The sequence below is a fragment of the Eupeodes corollae genome, chromosome 1 (assembly GCF_945859685.1).
Source record: "Eupeodes corollae chromosome 1, idEupCoro1.1, whole genome shotgun sequence".
In the NCBI taxonomy this organism is placed as follows: Eukaryota; Metazoa; Arthropoda; class Insecta; order Diptera; family Syrphidae; genus Eupeodes; species Eupeodes corollae.
Window position 1 is genome coordinate 54,038,331 of NC_079147.1, and position 18,877 is coordinate 54,057,207.

General features: G+C 34.5%; 1 protein-coding gene across 1 annotated transcript in view; it reads right to left on the reverse strand.

The window, feature by feature from the left end:
- Positions 1 to 18,877, reverse strand: part of LOC129942151 (uncharacterized) — a 100,596-nt gene that overhangs the window by 32,207 nt on the left and 49,512 nt on the right. Inside the window, exon 5 of the mRNA XM_056050963.1 lies at positions 4,168 to 4,412. Coding sequence (XP_055906938.1) covers positions 4,168 to 4,412 — 245 coding nt within the window. The remainder of the gene's footprint in view (positions 1 to 4,167; positions 4,413 to 18,877) is intronic.

Genomic DNA, 18,877 nt, shown 5'->3' on the forward strand with positions numbered 1-18,877 from the left:
TAAATTGGACATGATTAGTTATATGAAAGATATCAAGGGCTTAATACTCTAAAATTACTCGATTTAAGGTTAACTGGTTCATCATTTTAAAACCTCTTGCGATACCTTCAAATTTTAATTCGAATGAAAACCAAATCGATTTATCAGATATAATACAGGGTTTTTCAATTGACCTAGGTAGATTTTGGCGCTCCTTGGCGGCCATTTTGTTTTGATGACATCTGTCAAATCTTTTGTTTATTATTCAGTTGTTTATGCCAAATTATTATGGAAAGTAAGACGATTCAAGAGCACGTTCAAATGATAGTTAACGTTGCGCACATTGCAGCCATTTTACCATAGACGTTGTGGCCCTTCAGAGTCGACTTTTAAACAATCAGCCAACACCCGACGTTAAAGGAACGCAAGATCAGCTGAGAACATTGCCGCGGTCAGTTAAAGTGTACAGCAGAACCCGAGGCAGTCTATTCCTCGCCATGCATAAGAACACGGCCTTTCGCAGACTTTAACTTGGCGAATTTTGCTTTGGGACCTGGGCCTACCCCTGTATACAAGATCCAACTGACCCAGGAGCTCAAAGTTCTGGATAATGGCCGAAAAATCATCTTTATTGACGAGACGCATTTTTGGTTGAATGGCTGTGTTAAACGGACGGATTTACTGTTGAAAACCTACGCAAACGAGTTATGGACAACGAACTTCGGATATGAACGTAGAATAATAGGTCTCTTAACAGACCAAGTGCAGCAGAAGAATAAGAGGAGGCCCTAGAAAGCAGACATCACAGCCATCCAGGAAATACGATGGGATGGGAGGGGCAAAAAGAGGATGAAAAACTGCGATATTTACTGTGGTGACTTCAACCGAGAAAACCAACAGCGCTTATTTGGATGCGGCTTTTCCTTTGGATGCAGACTTAGGCAAGAAGTATTGAGCTATACCTACATCAACGAGGCCTCATGACCATCCGCATCAAGGCTAAATTGTGCAACATTAGCCTGAAATGCGTGCATTTCAGAAGAGAAAGACGACAAAACCAAAGATATGTTCTCCTAGCTCTTAGACAAAACATATGAGCAGTGTCCTTGCTACAATATTAAAATTGTCCTGAGCGATTTTAATGCCAAGCTAGGAAGGGAAGACATCTTTGGTGGAATAATCGGGAAAAAACAGCCTGCACGACAACACTTCCGACAATGGATTCAGGCTCATAGATTTTGCTGCGGGGCGAAACGTCATGGTAGCCAGTACGCGTGCTGGGTTTCAAGCAACCACCAACAATGAACCCTTGGTTTGATGAGTCTTGTCGGCAGGCAAATGAGTCTTGTCGGCAGGCAAATGCAGCCAAACAACAGGCACGCAAAGCGGTGCTGCATATAAGGACGGGAGCTGGTCATGAGCTCTATGAGCAGAAGAGGCAAGAGGAACACCGACATCTCAAAATGAAAAAAAGAGAGAGTATGAGAAGCGTGTGGTCGAATGGAACCTCAGTATTGTTTTCCCGATCCTGAAATAAGAAGACTCTCTAAACTGTACAATCTATAGAGGAATCAGTCTACTTAGCATCGCTATTTCTGCCGTAATATGTGAACGTCTAAAGCCCATCGTCAACAACCTAATAGGTCCTTATCAGTGTGGTCTTAGAACATGAAGTCTATCCTGGAAAAAAACCGGCAGATCCTGGAAAAAAAAACCAAGAACAACAAATCGACACGTACCATCTTCTCATCGATTTTAATTTCACATATGACAGCATTTACAGGGACGAGCTGTATAGAGCCATGTCCAGTTTTGGCATCCCGGTCAAACTCGTCCGATTGTGCAGGATGACCATTGAGAATTCACGCTGTTCCATAAAGGTGGTACTTGAAAAAATAGCACGTCAACACAGAGGCACTATCTTTCAAAAGTCTGTCTAATTACTAGCATATTATGCTGATGACATTGACATAATCGGAAGAATTTAGAGTGATATCAATGGGGCTTTTGTGAGTATTGAGGCAGAGGCGTAAAAAATGGGTTTATCGGTCAATGAGGGCAAAACAAAGTACATGCTGTCGTCAAGAAAGGATCTACAACACCGACGTTTTGGTCAAAACGTCATCATAGATAGACGTAACTTTGAGGTAGTCAAGGCCTTCTTCTACTTAGACTCCGCTGTTAACGCACAAAACAACACCAGCGCTGGGATCACACGAAGAATAACCCTTGCTAACCGCTGTTTCTTTGGGCTAAGAAAGTAATTGAGTGGCAATTTCATCTCTCGAAGAACCAAAGTGTCACTATAAAAGACCCTTTTTATCCCTGTCCTGCTTTATGGTGCAGAAGCATGGACTATGATAAAAGCGGATGAGAGCTCTTTTGGTCGTTTCGAGAGAAAATTTCTTCGTGTGATCTATACGGCCCCGTGTGCATCGAAAGGGAGTGAATTAGAATATGGAACGACGAGGGCTGTACAAAGAATAGGCTTAGCCAGAAGGGTAAATGTCAAGCGACTAAGATGGCAAGGTCACGTAGAGAGCATGGAAACCAATGCTCCGGCCCGGAAAGCCTTCGAATCCACATGCACAGGACAGAGCAGTAGAAGAAGACTGAGCGAGGCGCGCACAAGTGGAAAATGACCTCACCCAACTTGGAACGCGAAACTGGAGACATCCAGCTAGGGACCGAGCTAGATGAAACAATTTGTTGGGTGAGGCCCGAGTTCACCTTAAGTAAGTAAGCAAGGCTAGATTGCTGTATGCTGTATAAGGGACGACACCAAATCTCGCGTTGTTCACCAGTTGATAATGCATCCCCAAAAAGTAACTCTTTGGTTTGGATTTAGGGCCGGAGGCAGCGTAATTGGTATGAACTTTTTTTTCTTACTTTCGCCAACAGCGAGTGCTACATAATAATGATAACTAATTTCTTATGGCCCAAATTGAACCACATGGACCAGTACTACATGTGGTTCCAACAGGACGGCACTACGTGCCACCAAGCAAACACACCGATTGACACCTTGCATGAACAATTTGAGGGTAAGGTTATCTCTCGCAGGGGTTATGTGAATTGGTCACCAAGGTCATGCGATTTGACCCCTGTGGGGGTTCTTCAAGTCGCAGGTATGTGCTAATAAACCACAATCGGCAGATGCCCTAAAGGTGAACATAACAAACAAACATGTTTAATTTAAGAAAAGTGAACTTTTAAGGTTTGACTTATCGATAATTTGACTTGACGAAATTGTCAGCTTTTTGAATTTATATTATTTTAGACTCTTTACACTATTAGGTTAGGTTGAAGTGGCTGTTTGGGATGGCGTAGAACACATTTAGGGCAATTTTTGACACATTGTGATACCACACGAATCTCGAGCCCTTTTTCTGAGCCCAATGAAACCAATTGTAGTGCCTTATAAAACGCGAAAGACTTATTATATACGAGTAAGTGTGTTTGAGATCGTTAATATCCTTAAAGAAGAATTACCATCGGTAATGCTTGCGTTTTTGAATTAGAACAGGGGATGTACACTGTACAGAGGAGGTGAAGAACTGTTTCAGCTTCTGCAAAGTTCTTTTGAGAATACATATGGCCACGTGGCATGCTTTTCTTTCCTACATACATAGGTACAATATTCTTAGATATATCAAGCAGCTTGAAAACTTAGAATCTAGAATAGGTCAGATATTTTGTCTGGCCTGACAGCTGGTGATGTTATTGCACCTGATGTTGGTTTAGTAGCGATTCGTATTACAGGGGTAGCCAAACGTGTTAGAATGGTTAGTACTGCACCATTTTTTGCAAGTTCGTCTGATTTACAATTTCCTGAAATTACTCTATAGCCCAGCATCCAGTAAAGACGAATTTTTAAGTGTTTAATCGACAATTTTAAACTTTTATAGAACTGAGACAGAGTTCAAAGATTTTTTGGCTGCCTGATTGTATGAACAAATTTGTACATCCGATTTTGATATCACGATTTCCTTAAACCAGGAAAAGACTTCTTTTATTTCCTTAAGTTCTGCCAAGAACACGCTACAGTTCCTCATTCCAGGGAAGGTGGAATGAGAGACTTAATTTAAGTCGTTTAGAGTACATTATTTCTCAAGATATAATGTTTAGTCCTCAATTCATCAAAAACTTATATTTTCGGACTTATTTAAAAAAAAATATTAAACTTACTCTGATCCTAAGCCTGGTCCAGAATTAACCCAATCATTACTTCCATAATCGTCATGCGATGTACCACCATGTCCATGTCCATGCCCATGTCCACCATTGAGGAATACTGATGGATGAACTTTCGGTGGATCAGTGTAGATTATTTCTGGTCCGTGTCCATGTCCATGTCCATGACCATGTGGAGGTGCATGAACAATATTTGGTAGGTGTGATGAAGCTTCCGAATGATGCCATGGAGGAACAATCTATAAAAAAATATAATTATTTTAAATACTACGTCAAATAAAGAAAAAGAAAAAGTTAAATTTAAAGGAAAAATATAAAATAAATCATTTCAAGGAGTAATTCTTTTGGTCGGGTATGACGAATCGGAACGAATAATTGAATTAGATCTTTTTTCGTGACAAAAGACAGTCTAAGAGGATTTTGTCTCATCGATAATGGCGGTAGACAGGACAAACAAAAATATTTTTATATTTAAAGTTCCAGAGATGAATGATGGAGATGGATTATTAATCCTCAGACATTCAACAAGACAGTCCATAACACCCCAGCCACGGAATTTGTATATGCATTTTATAAGACATTTTATTTTTTTTATTTTAATTTAATGAATTTACAACTCTGATGACCTTTTTTTCAGAAAAAGCAAATAAAAATACATATATGTGAGTATTAAATGAAAACTGAAGATTTATTTTCCTCCAAAGATGAAAAGCTGTGAATTGCGTCTTAAGTAAAAATGCTTTTGTAACTTAAATGGATTTATTGTTGATTTACATTTCCATTATTTACATTGGCCACATTGGTTATATAGGTTAATTATATCTAATTTTCACCTTCTATTTATAAATGATTGTCTCTTGAAATGAAAACTAAGGTTCCCTATTAATCCTAGAATGTATTGATTGGAAAAAATGTTTAAGAAATGTTTTCTCAATTTTTTAAGTCTACAAAACTTTGGGCGAAATCTTATTCACTACCTATGGTCCACAAAACCTTCAACTTTCTTCGTTTTATACAGATGAGAAATTAATTGTTTTTTATTCTTACTTACAACATAAAGGAACAACATTCGACTCCCTGAAAGTCAAAATACCCTTTATCTTTTTCTTCGATGCGAACTTAAAAAGAAAAGTTAAGAACTCGGCAAGATTGTGCTAATATTAGTGGTGCCAATCAAGCGGAACAAAGTTAGTGAATATTAAAGTGTTGAAAAAGTTGTTTCAAATTGTTTGAAAGTATGCGTGGCAATAGTTTACCTGACAGCGGGACAATCTTAAAAAAAGGAAAGCGTTGGAATTTCCTGACAGATTCCAATTTGCTTTTTTTAAGGTAAGCAATGGTTGGTTTACGGGAGCTTATAAACCAGGCATAGTAACCTAAGTAAAGTTTTGTCTGGTGAAAGTGCTTTTGTTGATAATAATAATGACAATGAATGAAAACAATAGAGTTTACAAGTTATCTGAGGATTCAAACTGAAAGATTCCGATGGAACGGAATTTTCGTACAAATGTATGTACGATTAAGGTTTAGACGATCAAAGTTCAAATTATAATTCTTCATCGATAACTGTCCTGCCCACCAAAAACAAGTAAAGGATTAATTAAAGTTTATAAAACTTAAGTATTTTCCTCCAACTTTAATAGTTCATCCAATGGACTTGAGCATTATACAAAATTTTAAAGTTAATTATAACCGCCTTATACGAGTACTAACCAAGATCTTCAGTGTTCGGGAAAAAAATTGACAAAATTGTTTTAAATAGGTCGTCTTCAAGGACGAGACTTGGGACTATAAAGATAATATTCCGCCTAGCCAACTGATATGTGAAACTGAAGCTGGCGATACTAATGAAATCAAGAGAATCTGGAACCGGCTAATGAAACTGATATCTAACAATATTGCTGGTGTAAATTGAAGGGATTATGTTTAAGTCGATGATGGTATTGTAGCTATAGAAATAATGGCTAGTGAAACAATTTTGCAAGAAATAGTTTAACGATGACGACAGTTAAGGTGATGACGAAGTTGAAATAATAAACATCGAAATGTCAGAAAAGAGTATTATCGAATGTGCAATTAAAATATTGCAAACAACGATGGAAATGACAGATGATGTACCAGACGAGCTTCAAAACAGCATTTTTTTAAATAGAGTCCTTTTAAAACTAGTGAATACTCTTGACAATATGATATATCAATCAAAAATTACTATTTTTTTAAAGAATTTTCTTCAAACAATAATGAATTAAAGAGCCAAAGAAGTAAAAACCTTTCGTTTATGTATTTAATTTATTTATTTCTTAATTGTTAACTTTCTCATATTCAATAAGAACAAATAATAATTCCTAACTCGAATTTTTTAAAAATTCCCTCTAACTCGAAATTATTACGACTCCCCATGAAAGTTCGACTTAGAAGGAGTTGACTGTATATACATTTTGAGCTAGAAATTTAAATAAAACATGACATTGCGATGGTAGAGAAGTCGGAAAAAGTGGGTCCCTCGATTCTGTTTATCTGTCTGTCTGTCCTCACCCTTACAGCCCAAGCTTTTGAGTAGATTGAGTTCAAACCGGGAAATTAAGGTTTTAAGAAGATGCAAGTTAGGAGTTCTTTTTATTTTTCAGCTTCTATTAGGATGTTATTGTAATCGGTCTGATTTATCGAATTGTTTCAAAGTCACTAGAGTGTAAATAAAAGAAGCTTTTGGGAAGCTTTTTTCATCGTCCATATCTAAAGAACCAGATATTTCGATTTCAAATAAGTTTTGCTATGCAGATAATAATGCTGAAAATTGAGTAGTTGCTTTTTTTACCATACCAATTTAAACAAAGTAAAAATGTTGGTAAACCCAAAATATCTCATAAAGCAATAAACATTGAAACGTGAATTAATTTTCAAAATGTATAAAAAAAATTTGATTTTCAACTAAAATATCTTCACTAACCCTCAGTGAATTTTTGAAAATCACTTCTGTATATCTCGCATTATTATTTTTGTAAGCTTCCCGAACGTACGGATGTCGAACGTACAAACGTAATTACATTAGCAAACGTAGACCTCTATCTAAACATATTTTGTTAAGATTTTACAGACTTTGAAACGAAGAGAAAGGTCCAAAATATTAATTCGACGAATCGGACGGATTGCAATAACTTCCCATGGGAATTAAAAAAAAAAACATTTATTTCAAAATTTTGTGTTTAATGTTGAGGAAATAAAACTCTGGTCACAATTCTATAATAATTCAAGTTTTCTTTATTAATTAAAAATACGTCTTACTCTAAGCTGAGGTTGAAGGAGAAGACCCAGTCTGATCTATATCAAAATGGATGTCCCTCGGAAATCTAAGTATTTGGTATAATTTCTAAGTTGTACCAACTTAAATAAATAAGAGGCATTACCATACAATTGATTAAATTTTAGTACAATTATAAATATTTAAATATACTACAATATTTCCCTTCTTTTAACAAAAGTTTTCTCCCAAAAAATTACATTCAATTATTGATGGATTTTAATCGTTCACATCTTCTAAGCCGCGATGGCCACTTCCATCTAGTACGGTCTCTTTGTTTGTAATTTGTTGAAAGAGAACTTTTTACATTTGTATTATTTTCTTTACACAATTGTTCTTCTTTACCTAAGGGGTCAACAACCCTTGGCAATGGATCCACCCTTGGGTGATGCTTATCATTCAAATTTGATTTTCTTATTTGATTTGTATGAACAAGTTTGATAACATCATTGACTTTAATTAACATGGTTTTATTACTTAATATTTTCATTATAATTCCAGGAATCCATTTAATAAAATTATTACGGAAATGATTCAAAAATAAAATTTTATCTCCTATTTTATAACAATTTTTTGACTTTTGATTCTCATTTTTAAGTAAAGCATTTGACTCATTAATCTTACACTTATTCTCCTTTTTTAAATTACAATTTTTATCAACAAAATTATTTTGTTTTTTGTCATTCACAATATCCAACTTAGTTTTAGTTTTGTAAGAGAAAATCAATTCCGCAGGAGTTCTATTTGTTGGTGATGTTGGTGTATTCCTTTGGTTGAACAAAAACTTGGAAATCATCGTGGAAATATCTAATTTTTCATTTTCCAAGTAAAATTTTTTCAAAGCCTTCTTAACCGTTTGTACATTTCTCTCAGCAGAACCATTACTCTGAGGGTGATAAGGTGGAGATTTCGTTACCTTTATGTCATTTACCCTACAAAATTTTATAAATTCATATGCCCCAAAAGGAGGCCCATTATCAGACACAATTTCACACGGCAATCCAAAAATTGCAAATATCTTCTCTAACCTACTTATTAAATTTGATGCGTTCGTATTTTTCATCAGAACTACATCTACGAATTTTGAAAATGAGTCAACCACAATTAAAAATTTAAATTTTAAAAACTGAAAGAAGTCTAAATGAATCCTTTGAAATGGATACTCTGACTTTGGCCATGGACTAAAACTTCCCCTTGGAACATTTGCAGTTGACTGACATTGTGGGCATTGCTGTACTACCTTAGCAATATCTTCATCGATCATATGCCACCACACATATCCCCGAGCTAAACACTTCATTTTAACAACACCAGCATGATTCATTCCATGTATCATGTTAAGAACAGATTTTTGAAGTTGTAAAGGTATTACTACTCGGTTGCCATAAAATATACTTTGATTTTCTGTCGATAAACTATTTCGCTTTCGAAAATATGGTGCAATATCATCGCTTATACTTTTTGGCCAATCATGATGAAATACATATTCAAAGACTTTTTTAAGAATTGGATCTGCTTGCGTTTTCTTTGCTACTTCCTGGCTATTAATATTCAATTCTTCTGAGCAATTTTTTATCATATTTACCATTTTTACTTCCTCTATACCAGTTGTACCTTCTAATGGTAGCCTTGAACATGCATCGGCATTTGCCATCAAGGAACCTTTCCTGTATTCTACTCTGTAATCATACATTGAAAGTATAATTGCCCACCTTTGTAGCCTTGCAGCAGCAACACCTGACATGCCCTTCTTTGGATTAAAAATTTCTCTTAGAGCTTGATGATCCGACACAATTAAAAATTCTTTACCGTAAAGATATTTATGAAATTTTTTGACAGCAAACACTATTGCCAACGCCTCCTTATGGAGTTGGGAGTAGTTTTTTTCCGCAGAAGATAAAGTACTTGAAATAAACATCACCGGTTTTTCTACTCCATCACATATATGTGACATCACTGCACCCACTCCATACGGGCTAGCATCTGTCGCTACCACAATAGGTTTTTTCGGATCATACAATTCTAAATTTTTGTTACTTGACAAAAGGTATTTTGACTTTTGAAATGCGTTCTGACATTCTGGGGACCATATAAACTCGCTTCCTTTCTTAAGCAAACCATATAATTCTTTCAATTGACTTGATAAGTTTGGTATAAACTTGCTATAATAATTTAACATACCAAGATATGACTGCAGCTGTTGCACGTTTTTTGGTGCTGGAGCATCAACAACTGCTTTTATTTTTTCGTTATTTGGAGAAATCGAGCCATTAGAGAGACTGTGACCTAAATAATCCACTGTTTCGACAAAAAATTTACACTTTTTTGGATTAATTTGAACATTATGTTCACTGAGTTTATTTAATACTCTTAACAAATTTGTGTGGCAATCCTCCTGATCTACACCTCCTACTAAAATGTCATCTATAAAACAAAAAACATTCGGTAAACCTTTCAAAATTCGATCCATGACGGATTGGAAAGCTGATGGAGCATTCTTTAGCCCTGCTGGACAACGCACAAATCTTAAAAGACCCATAAAAGTATTTATTGTAAGCAATTCTACACAAGCCTTTGATACAACTAATTGTTGGTACGCTCCAGAAAGATCTATTATGCAAAAAACTCTGCATTCAGACAGAGATGCAAAGATATCTTCAATTTTTGGAAGAGGATAATGTTGCGTGACTATATTTTTGTTCAAAGTTAACCTAAAATCAACACATATTCTAACCTCTCCAGACGATTTTGGAACACAAACGATTGGACTAGCCCATAAACTATACTTTACTGGCACCAGGGCTCCTATACTGATTAATCGATTTAACTCTTCTCTGACTTTGTCTTTAATACGAAAAGGCACCTCGTACGGCTTGTGAAATACTGGGACCACATTTTCTTTAAGAATAATGTCCATCTCGAACCCTTTAATTGACTGATTCGGCTGAGGATCAATTATGTTCTTAAAATCATTTCTAATGACTTCTAGATATTTATCATTTGACACTTTTTTAACAACTTTTAACTCACTGATATCCAGATTTCCAAATAATTTTGTTCTCCAGTCAGGCACCAAAACATCCAACCAACTTCTGCCTAACAGCGGTTTAAATTCTCGATTAGCTTCAATGACAATTAACTCCAATTCATACATTTTATCGTGACACTCCACTTGGACTTTGATTTTCCCTTTGCATGTTAATTTCTGACCTGTAACTGAACATAAATCTACAATACATGGTTCTAATTTAATTTTTGAGAACAAATTATTATACTCTCCTAATCCGATTAATGAAGAACAAGCTCCAGTATCCACCTCCATACACAGCAGCTGGTTCTCTACCTTTATCGAAAATAAAGCGTGCTCAGCTGACTTTACTGAATTGATCTGGTCCACATCAATGATCTGATCAACCACATTTATTTTGGACTGCGCTTTTGTTGTTTTATTCCTGCATACAATTGACGTGTGCCCCAATCGATTACATGTAAAACATTTCCAATTGATTGCAGGGCAAGTACTTGGATTATGCTGCCGTCCACAGCGATGACAATTTACTTTTTTGTGAGTATACTTTGCCTGATGATCCATGCGCTTTTCCTTTTTGTTTGAGTCTTTTTTGGTGGAACCTGACGATGATGACTGCTGAAAGACTCTGTGACAACCTTCTGCCGACTGATTTGGACGAATAGCATGTGCTTCTTTTCTTGACATTTCCATATTGAGCCCAAGTTCACAACACTCTTCGAAATTTAACTTTGAATTATTTAATAATTGCCGCTGAATATCTTCAGACATGATTCCTGCAATAAAACGATCGGTAAGAGCATCGTCTAAAGCTCTTGACTTAAGTTGAACCGGAGACATGATTTCGGGCTCTTGGAAATCTTTACAGCACTTTGTCGATGTTTTTACTACTAAAGGCAAATCCTCCAAAAAATTGCCAAAACCACATGTCGAAGCCAGAGATTTAAGACGAATGATAAATTCTGTGATGCTCTCTCCTTCACGTTGAAATGCTTTGTTAAACTTATAACGCTCAGCTCGTATGTTGACTCTTGGTGCGAAGTGGTCTCGCAATGCACTTACCAATTTATCAAATGAAATATCATTTGGCTTTTTTGGTTGGACTAAATTTTTTAGAATTGCATACGTATTTTTTCCTATTAGACTTAAGAGAATAAGTGCCTTTCTTTCCTCTTTTATTTCATTTAGTTGAAAATATATTCGTAATCGATCTTCATACGATTCGAAGTCTTCACCAGGTTCATATTCCTCTAATTTTCCCAATGACTGAGATGACATTATGCACGTGTTTGATTTTTCCGTACTTTGACACAATTTGACACAAAAAAAATTATTATTTTCTGTTTTGTCTTTTAATCCTCGTCGCCACTTTTGTGTTTAATGTTGAGGAAATAAAACTCTGGTCACAATTCTATAATAATTCAAGTTTTCTTTATTAATTAAAAATACGTCTTACTCTAAGCTGAGGTTGAAGGAGAAGACCCAGTCTGATCTATATCAAAATGGATGTCCCTCGGAAATCTAAGTATTTGGTATAATTTCTAAGTTGTACCAACTTAAATAAATAAGAGGCATTACCATACAATTGATTAAATTTTAGTACAATTATAAATATTTAAATATACTACACAAAATTTGAAACAAACTTTTCCATTAATTTGCGATCAAAAGAATTAAACGGTGCTAAAAAGGCCAAACGTGGTATTGAACTCAATTAAAAACCGCAATCTAAAGTCAGATATTCTGAAAAGAATTTTTAAATAATTTTAAAAATATTTATATTACTGGCCGCAAAAAGAATCATTATTAAAAAATGTATCGTGGGAAACAATAGATATGACCAGCCTTTGCAGATTTTAAAAATTTAAAATAAAATATGTTAAATAAGTCGAATTTATATCAACTGCAGAATATTTATATTTGCATAAATACAAAAATCTAAATGCATAAACATTATAGAAGCTCAAAAAGAGACAAATGATGGAAACCAAAAAGTTAAATAAAGTTAAAACAATCCTCAAACAGTAAAATTTATTCCAATGAAATGAAAGTTGGCTACCAAATTCTTAATTCTATAAAAACATAAGTTTAATAAATATTTTGAAAAACTTATTCTGCTACACAAAGAAAAAACAAAATTACTTGATGATTTGATTTTCTTGAGTATTAGACTGATCATACATCTTATGGACATCGTTATCAGAATTGAAAAATCGTCATCAGAAAAAAAAAATAATGAACTGAAATGAAGAATATGTTATAAAAAAACTAAATCCAAAACTATAAAAAATTTTATAATTCGGCAAGAAAACAGAAGTTTTTCTGTCCAGTCGTTTATTAGATGGATACATTCTAATAATCTCCTTAGTGAGTTCCAAACTGGCTTCAGATCGGGATAATCTAATGTCAATCAGATTTTTGTACTCCGCACGATTGCTGACTCGTTTCTATCGAGAAATAAGAAACTTTTTGCATTTTTGGTTAATTTCAAAGCTGTTTTCGACACCGTGGATCGCAATACCCTATTTTACAAGCTTTTCGATATAGGAATGTCGCTTAAGTTAGGTACAGTATTGCAAAATTTATACAAGACTACCAAAGCATGAGTTTGGAATGACCAATGCTTATCAGAATGGTTCCAAACGAAATCAGGAGTTAGGCAGGGCTGTGCACTCAGTCCAAACTTGTTTGCACCCTTTATTGGTGATATAGTCCAAGTAGTACCAGCAAAAATCAAGTACGCAGGCGTTAACATTAAAGCCCTTATTTTGCTGACGACATTATTCTGCTCGGGTATACTCTACTCCACAGTTCCTTCAGCTAATGATAAATAAGCTTGCTAAATTGGTTAATTTAAATAAATCAAAAGTGTTGGTTTTTAAGAATAGCAGTGGAAGACCGGGTGCAAGTAAACAATGCCATTGTAATGGTGAAAAAGTAGAGTTGAAGAATACAAATATCTAGGATTCTGCTTTACTAAGAACTTGAGCATGGAAAAATATTTCACTGACAAACTTGTTAAGTCGAAAACGTAGCATAGAAGCAATACTTTAATAATATGAAAATTACGCATGCCAGTAAATTCAGGGTCTTCGAAACTGTATCGGAAGCAATTATATTTTATGCGGCGCAAGCTTAGGGAGGTCGAAAATATGAACAAGTGGAAAAACTGCTCGGATTTTCCAACTTCCTTCCAGTACGTTAAACTATCTGATCATTCTAGAAACGGGTCTATCGCCTTTGTTTATAAAAACAATCAAGCTGAAGGTCGATAACATCCTCAAAGCTCTGGATATGCCAAGTTATCGTCTACCAAAGAAAGTAGTTTTTCAAACAATTCAATCTCGAATTGGATGGTTTAAAGACAGGATAGAACTAGACGAGTAGGTGGATGTGGATCTAAACTATAGTAACCTTGCCTCTTAGAAGCCAGCTTTATATAGCCTTATAGCTCGTCTGGATGAAGCTTCAAGAATGAAATACACGGAGCAATGCAAAACCTCACTGCACCGCATGATTTACAGTAGACTGGACCAGTGGCGGCTGGTGAGTTTTCGAACTGGTGGTGCACTTTTCCTGTTATCAAAGTTTGAAGATTAGAATTGAAAACAAAAAGCAATTTAAATAAAATATATTGATTTTTAGTATTTTTTATACACGTGTTACGTACACTTTGTATACTGATTTCAAAATTATTAATACAGTTTTTTATATGAACGAAATCAATATTACTTTTCTGAAATTGTTTGAATAAAATTTCAATATGTGGCAGAATAGATTGAAAAAAATTAAGACAATATAAAAAAATATCATCGTTTAAATATCTCTTTGGCATATCAGCTTGATTTATAGAATTTGTATCCCTTTCCGTTTCTATAATGGTGGCCATGCATTCTTTTAAAGGCTCCATATATCTTTGTACTGAGTTAACCGTTCAAGAATTAAAGATCCATCACGTTTGCGGAGCAGCTGTAATATTCTTTCATACAATATTTTTCAAAATCTCTGTACGCTTCGGAGATCGTAAAAAACTTTGGAAAAGCTTGAAGGCTGGAAAAAAATGTATGTACGCTTTTGTTTTGACTTACACTTTTGTACCATTGAAGACTGTAGACGATGTGAGATGCTCCTTCATGACTGTATCCAACTCTGATACAAAGTCTATTAATCCGCGAAATACCCCAGAATTATTTGACTCAATTGTTCCATCGTGACCTCGCAAAGCCAATTTGAAATGCACTACAAAACTTAACACCATCGATAAGACGTGATAAAATATACCTGTTTTTATCAACTTGTTCGTTCGACTTTTGCATATTATTTCTATACACAGAATCAAGCTGATTACGAATGCTATAGTGCCTAACACAGACAAACTCATTACATTTTGTAAATGTACTTGCGAAGAATCGTGCTTTTTTATTTTTTTCACTTAAATGCGTCAAAGATTCCAGTTTCTGTTCAAATTGATTCTCCACTAAAAACAATGCAAGGAAAACAAAAGTGCATTAAGACGTTCACATGCACAAAAATAATATCTACAAGGTTTGAAAAGATATTTGAGTCGAAAATCATTTTTTTTTTTTCAAAAAAATGTTGGTATTACGTTACAATTTACTATATAAAATTTAATTCAAGTCTCTAGCGTTTTTGGTTTGTAAGATATTTAGGGTTAACCAAAATGTTCACCTTTTTTCAAACTGCTATGGTAAAAAAAAACCACCCACTCAATTTTCTTGAGAGCTCTTTCTGCATCTTTGTGCCTTATTATCTGTATAACAAAATTTATTTGATACCGAAATCTCTTTTGGTTCTTGAGCTATGGACGACGAAAAAAACGTCGCGAACGTACGGACGTACGAACGTACGTACACAAGCACAGACATCTTTCTAAAAATCTTTTATTTCGACTCTAGGGACCTTGAAACGTCGAAAAATGTCAAAATTTTCAATTTGACAAATCGGACCCATTACAATAACTTCCTATGAGAAGTTAATAACTCGGCACAGAACATAATACAGCTACTATTACTATGAATATGATGAATAATCATCTAGTCATCCTTGCCAGCTTCAAACATACAAAAAATTCAAACATCGAACGGGTGCTCTGTATATTTCTGCAATTTTCGATCAGCTCGTGCAGCGCACGAGAGCAGACTCATTAATCGGTATTCGGTATATTTCAATGCTAGATTTCAAATTTTTAAATGCTAGATCGTATGGGAGCTCAAAAAACAAAATGCTAGATTTTAAAATCCATATAAAACGTCCATATCGATGATTAAAAACCAAACATCTTAAAAAATGCAAAATAATATTATATAACAAGAAAAAAAAAAAAAACAAAAATAAAACAAAATTAATTAAAAAATAACTAAACTTAAATGTAAATAGGTATTAACAGCACAATGTTTTTAAGTATAGGAACATGTTTCATAATTAATTATTTAATTTTAAATAATTCAGACTTATCACATTCTTATTTATAGTTTTTAAAAATAAATTTCTTATCCATTTTATAATTTTCGGTAAATAACGAGTTATCCCAAAGTTTTTCATATAAATAGTCCTCTTCGCCCTTAGCTTTTTCATTCTTTGCTTAGGCTCCAACTTGTACTTAGAAAAATTCATGAGTTCTTTGAGCGCATGTGTGAATCTTCGTGATTTGACGTTATTAAGGTTAAATCAGAATGTTTGTAATAAAAAAAAGAGGCTGGGATGCGACCCACACTGATAACTTCCCATCCCGTCTGTCGATTTGTCTTGCTTAAAAGTTTGTCTTTATGTACTCTTATCAATTTTTACCAAATATGCGTACTCTTTTTGTAGATTTTATTTTTTATATGAAAAAACGGACTGTTGGATTTTTATATAAAAATTACTGAATATCGAAAACAATTTTTTCTGTGAAATAAAATAAATTTCAAGCCAACATTTTTAAGTTTTGAAAAGCTATTTGAGTCCAAAGTAAATTTTTGCGAAGTTTTAGTATTGTTTTTATTTTAGAGTTTTATTTTTTGTAAAAAAAACTGTCAATTCGATTTTTTAAAAATTTTACCAACAGTATTTCTTATGAGATAAAATTACTTTAAAGCCAATACTTAAAATTTTTAATGAGATATTTGAGTCGAAAATCAATTTTTACCAACTTTTATACATTTTTTTTAGGTTTTTATTTTTTGTAAAAAAACTGTCAATACGATTTTTTTCAAACTTTAATTGAATGTTGACAGCAAGATTTTTTGAAAGATAAAAGTAAATTAAAGCCAATATCTCAAAGTTTTGAAAAGATATTTGAGTCGAAAATCAATTTTTACCAACTTTTATAAATTATATTTTTAGGTTTTTATTTTTTGTAAAAAAACTGTCAATTCGGTTTTTTTCAAACTTTAACTGAATGTTGACAACAAGATTTTTTGAAAGATAAAAGTAAATAAAAGCCAATATCTCAAAGTTTTGAAAAGATATTTGAGTCGAAAATCAATTTTTACCAACTTTTATACATTATTTTTTAGGTTTTTATTTTTTGTAATAAAAACTGTCAGTTCAATTTTTGTCAAAATTTTATCAGATGTCAAAAACATTATTCTTCGTTGCACAAAATTGTTTTGGACATGAAATCATATTTCAGTCGTAAAATTTTGGAGGTGACAAATTTTTTTTTTCAGTTTTATTGATTTATAAAAAAAACCGTTATATTGATTTTTTTCAAAAAATATATTTAATTGGTATCACGTTACAATATATTTTATAAAATTTAATTCAAGTCTCTAGCGTTTTTGGGTCGTAAGATATTTAGGGTTAACCAAAATTTTCACCTTTTTTTCAACCTGCTATAGTGAAAAAACCACCCACGCAATTTTCTTGAGAGCCCTTTCTGCATCTTTCTGCCTTATTATCTGTATAACAAAATTTATTTGAAGTTGATATCTCTTCTGGTTCTTGAGCTATGGACAACGAAAAAAACGTCGCGAACGTACGGACGTACGGACGTACGGACGTACGGACGTACGGACGTACGGACATACGGACGTACGGACGTACGGACGTACAAACGTACGTACACACGCACGCACAGACATCTTTCTAAAAATCTTTTATTTCGACTCTAGGGACCTTGAAACGTCGAGAAATGTCAAAATTTTCAATTTGACAAATCGGACCCATTACAATAACTTCCTATGGGAAGTTAAAAAGATGATGATTTTTATTTTGTTCAAATATGATATAATCAAATCAATCTTTTAAAATCAATTTTGGCATTCAAGAATGCAAAACTTAAAAACAATAATGCCAGAAAAGGTTAGGTTAGGTTAGAGTGGCTGTCTAGATATCATTGACACACGTAGACCTCAAGGGTCCATTGTGATACCACTAATGAGGTTACTCATGGGAGAGTAATGAATTTAAACAAACAATTGTGTGCTTTTAATAAAGTTAGAGAGACGTTTTGTGTCAATATTTGCCAGTTCACTGGTATTATCGAAGAAGGGATTACCGAGAAAGTAATTCCTTCTAATGGAGAGTGCTGGACATGTACATAGAAGGTGTTGGACTGTTTCCTCTTCCTCCTCGTCCATGCAGCTTCTACAGAAGTCATTTGTGTAGACCCCTAGCCTCAGAGCATGTCTACCTATGAGGCAGTGTCCCGTTATTACTCCAATTGTAGAGCTTATACTTTGTCTGCTTAGTGATATCAAGCCTTTTGACCGTTTTAAGTCATATTTGCTTGGTTGCCAGGCAGGTGGTACTTTGTGACCATCTAGTATTTGTTGTTTCTAAAGCATATTGCTTGAGAAGATATTTGCATGTAGCAAGTGGTGTTCCTATGTTATGTTTTTGTCTAACATAAGGCAGAAGTGTTCCGTTTTTGGCGAGCTCATCGGCTTTGCAATTTCCCGGAATGTCTCTGTGGCCCGGCACCCAAATGAGGTGAATGTTAAACTGTTCCGTCATCTCCTTCAGAGATGATTGACAATCGTGGACTGTTCGAGAGTTTGTGGAGACAGACGCGAGAGATTTAAGAGCGGCTTGGCTGTCCGAGAAGATTCGTATATCCTTACAAGATATAACGTTTTCTTTGAGCCAGGATAGTGCTTCTTTAATCGCCATTACTTCTGCCTGGAATACACTACATTGATTGGGAAGTCTATAGGATAGACTGAGATTCAGTTGTTCTGAAAAGATACCACTTCCAACTCCGTGATCGGTCTTTGAACCGTCAGTGTAGAAGTGTACCGCATCGTCTTCCAGGGGTCCCTCTTCTTCCCAGGAGGATCTTGAAGGGATGGACACATGGAATCTTTTACCAAATACCATTTTTGGGGTGGTATAGTCTAAGCGATCTGGGATAGATCTGAAATTATCTAGAATGG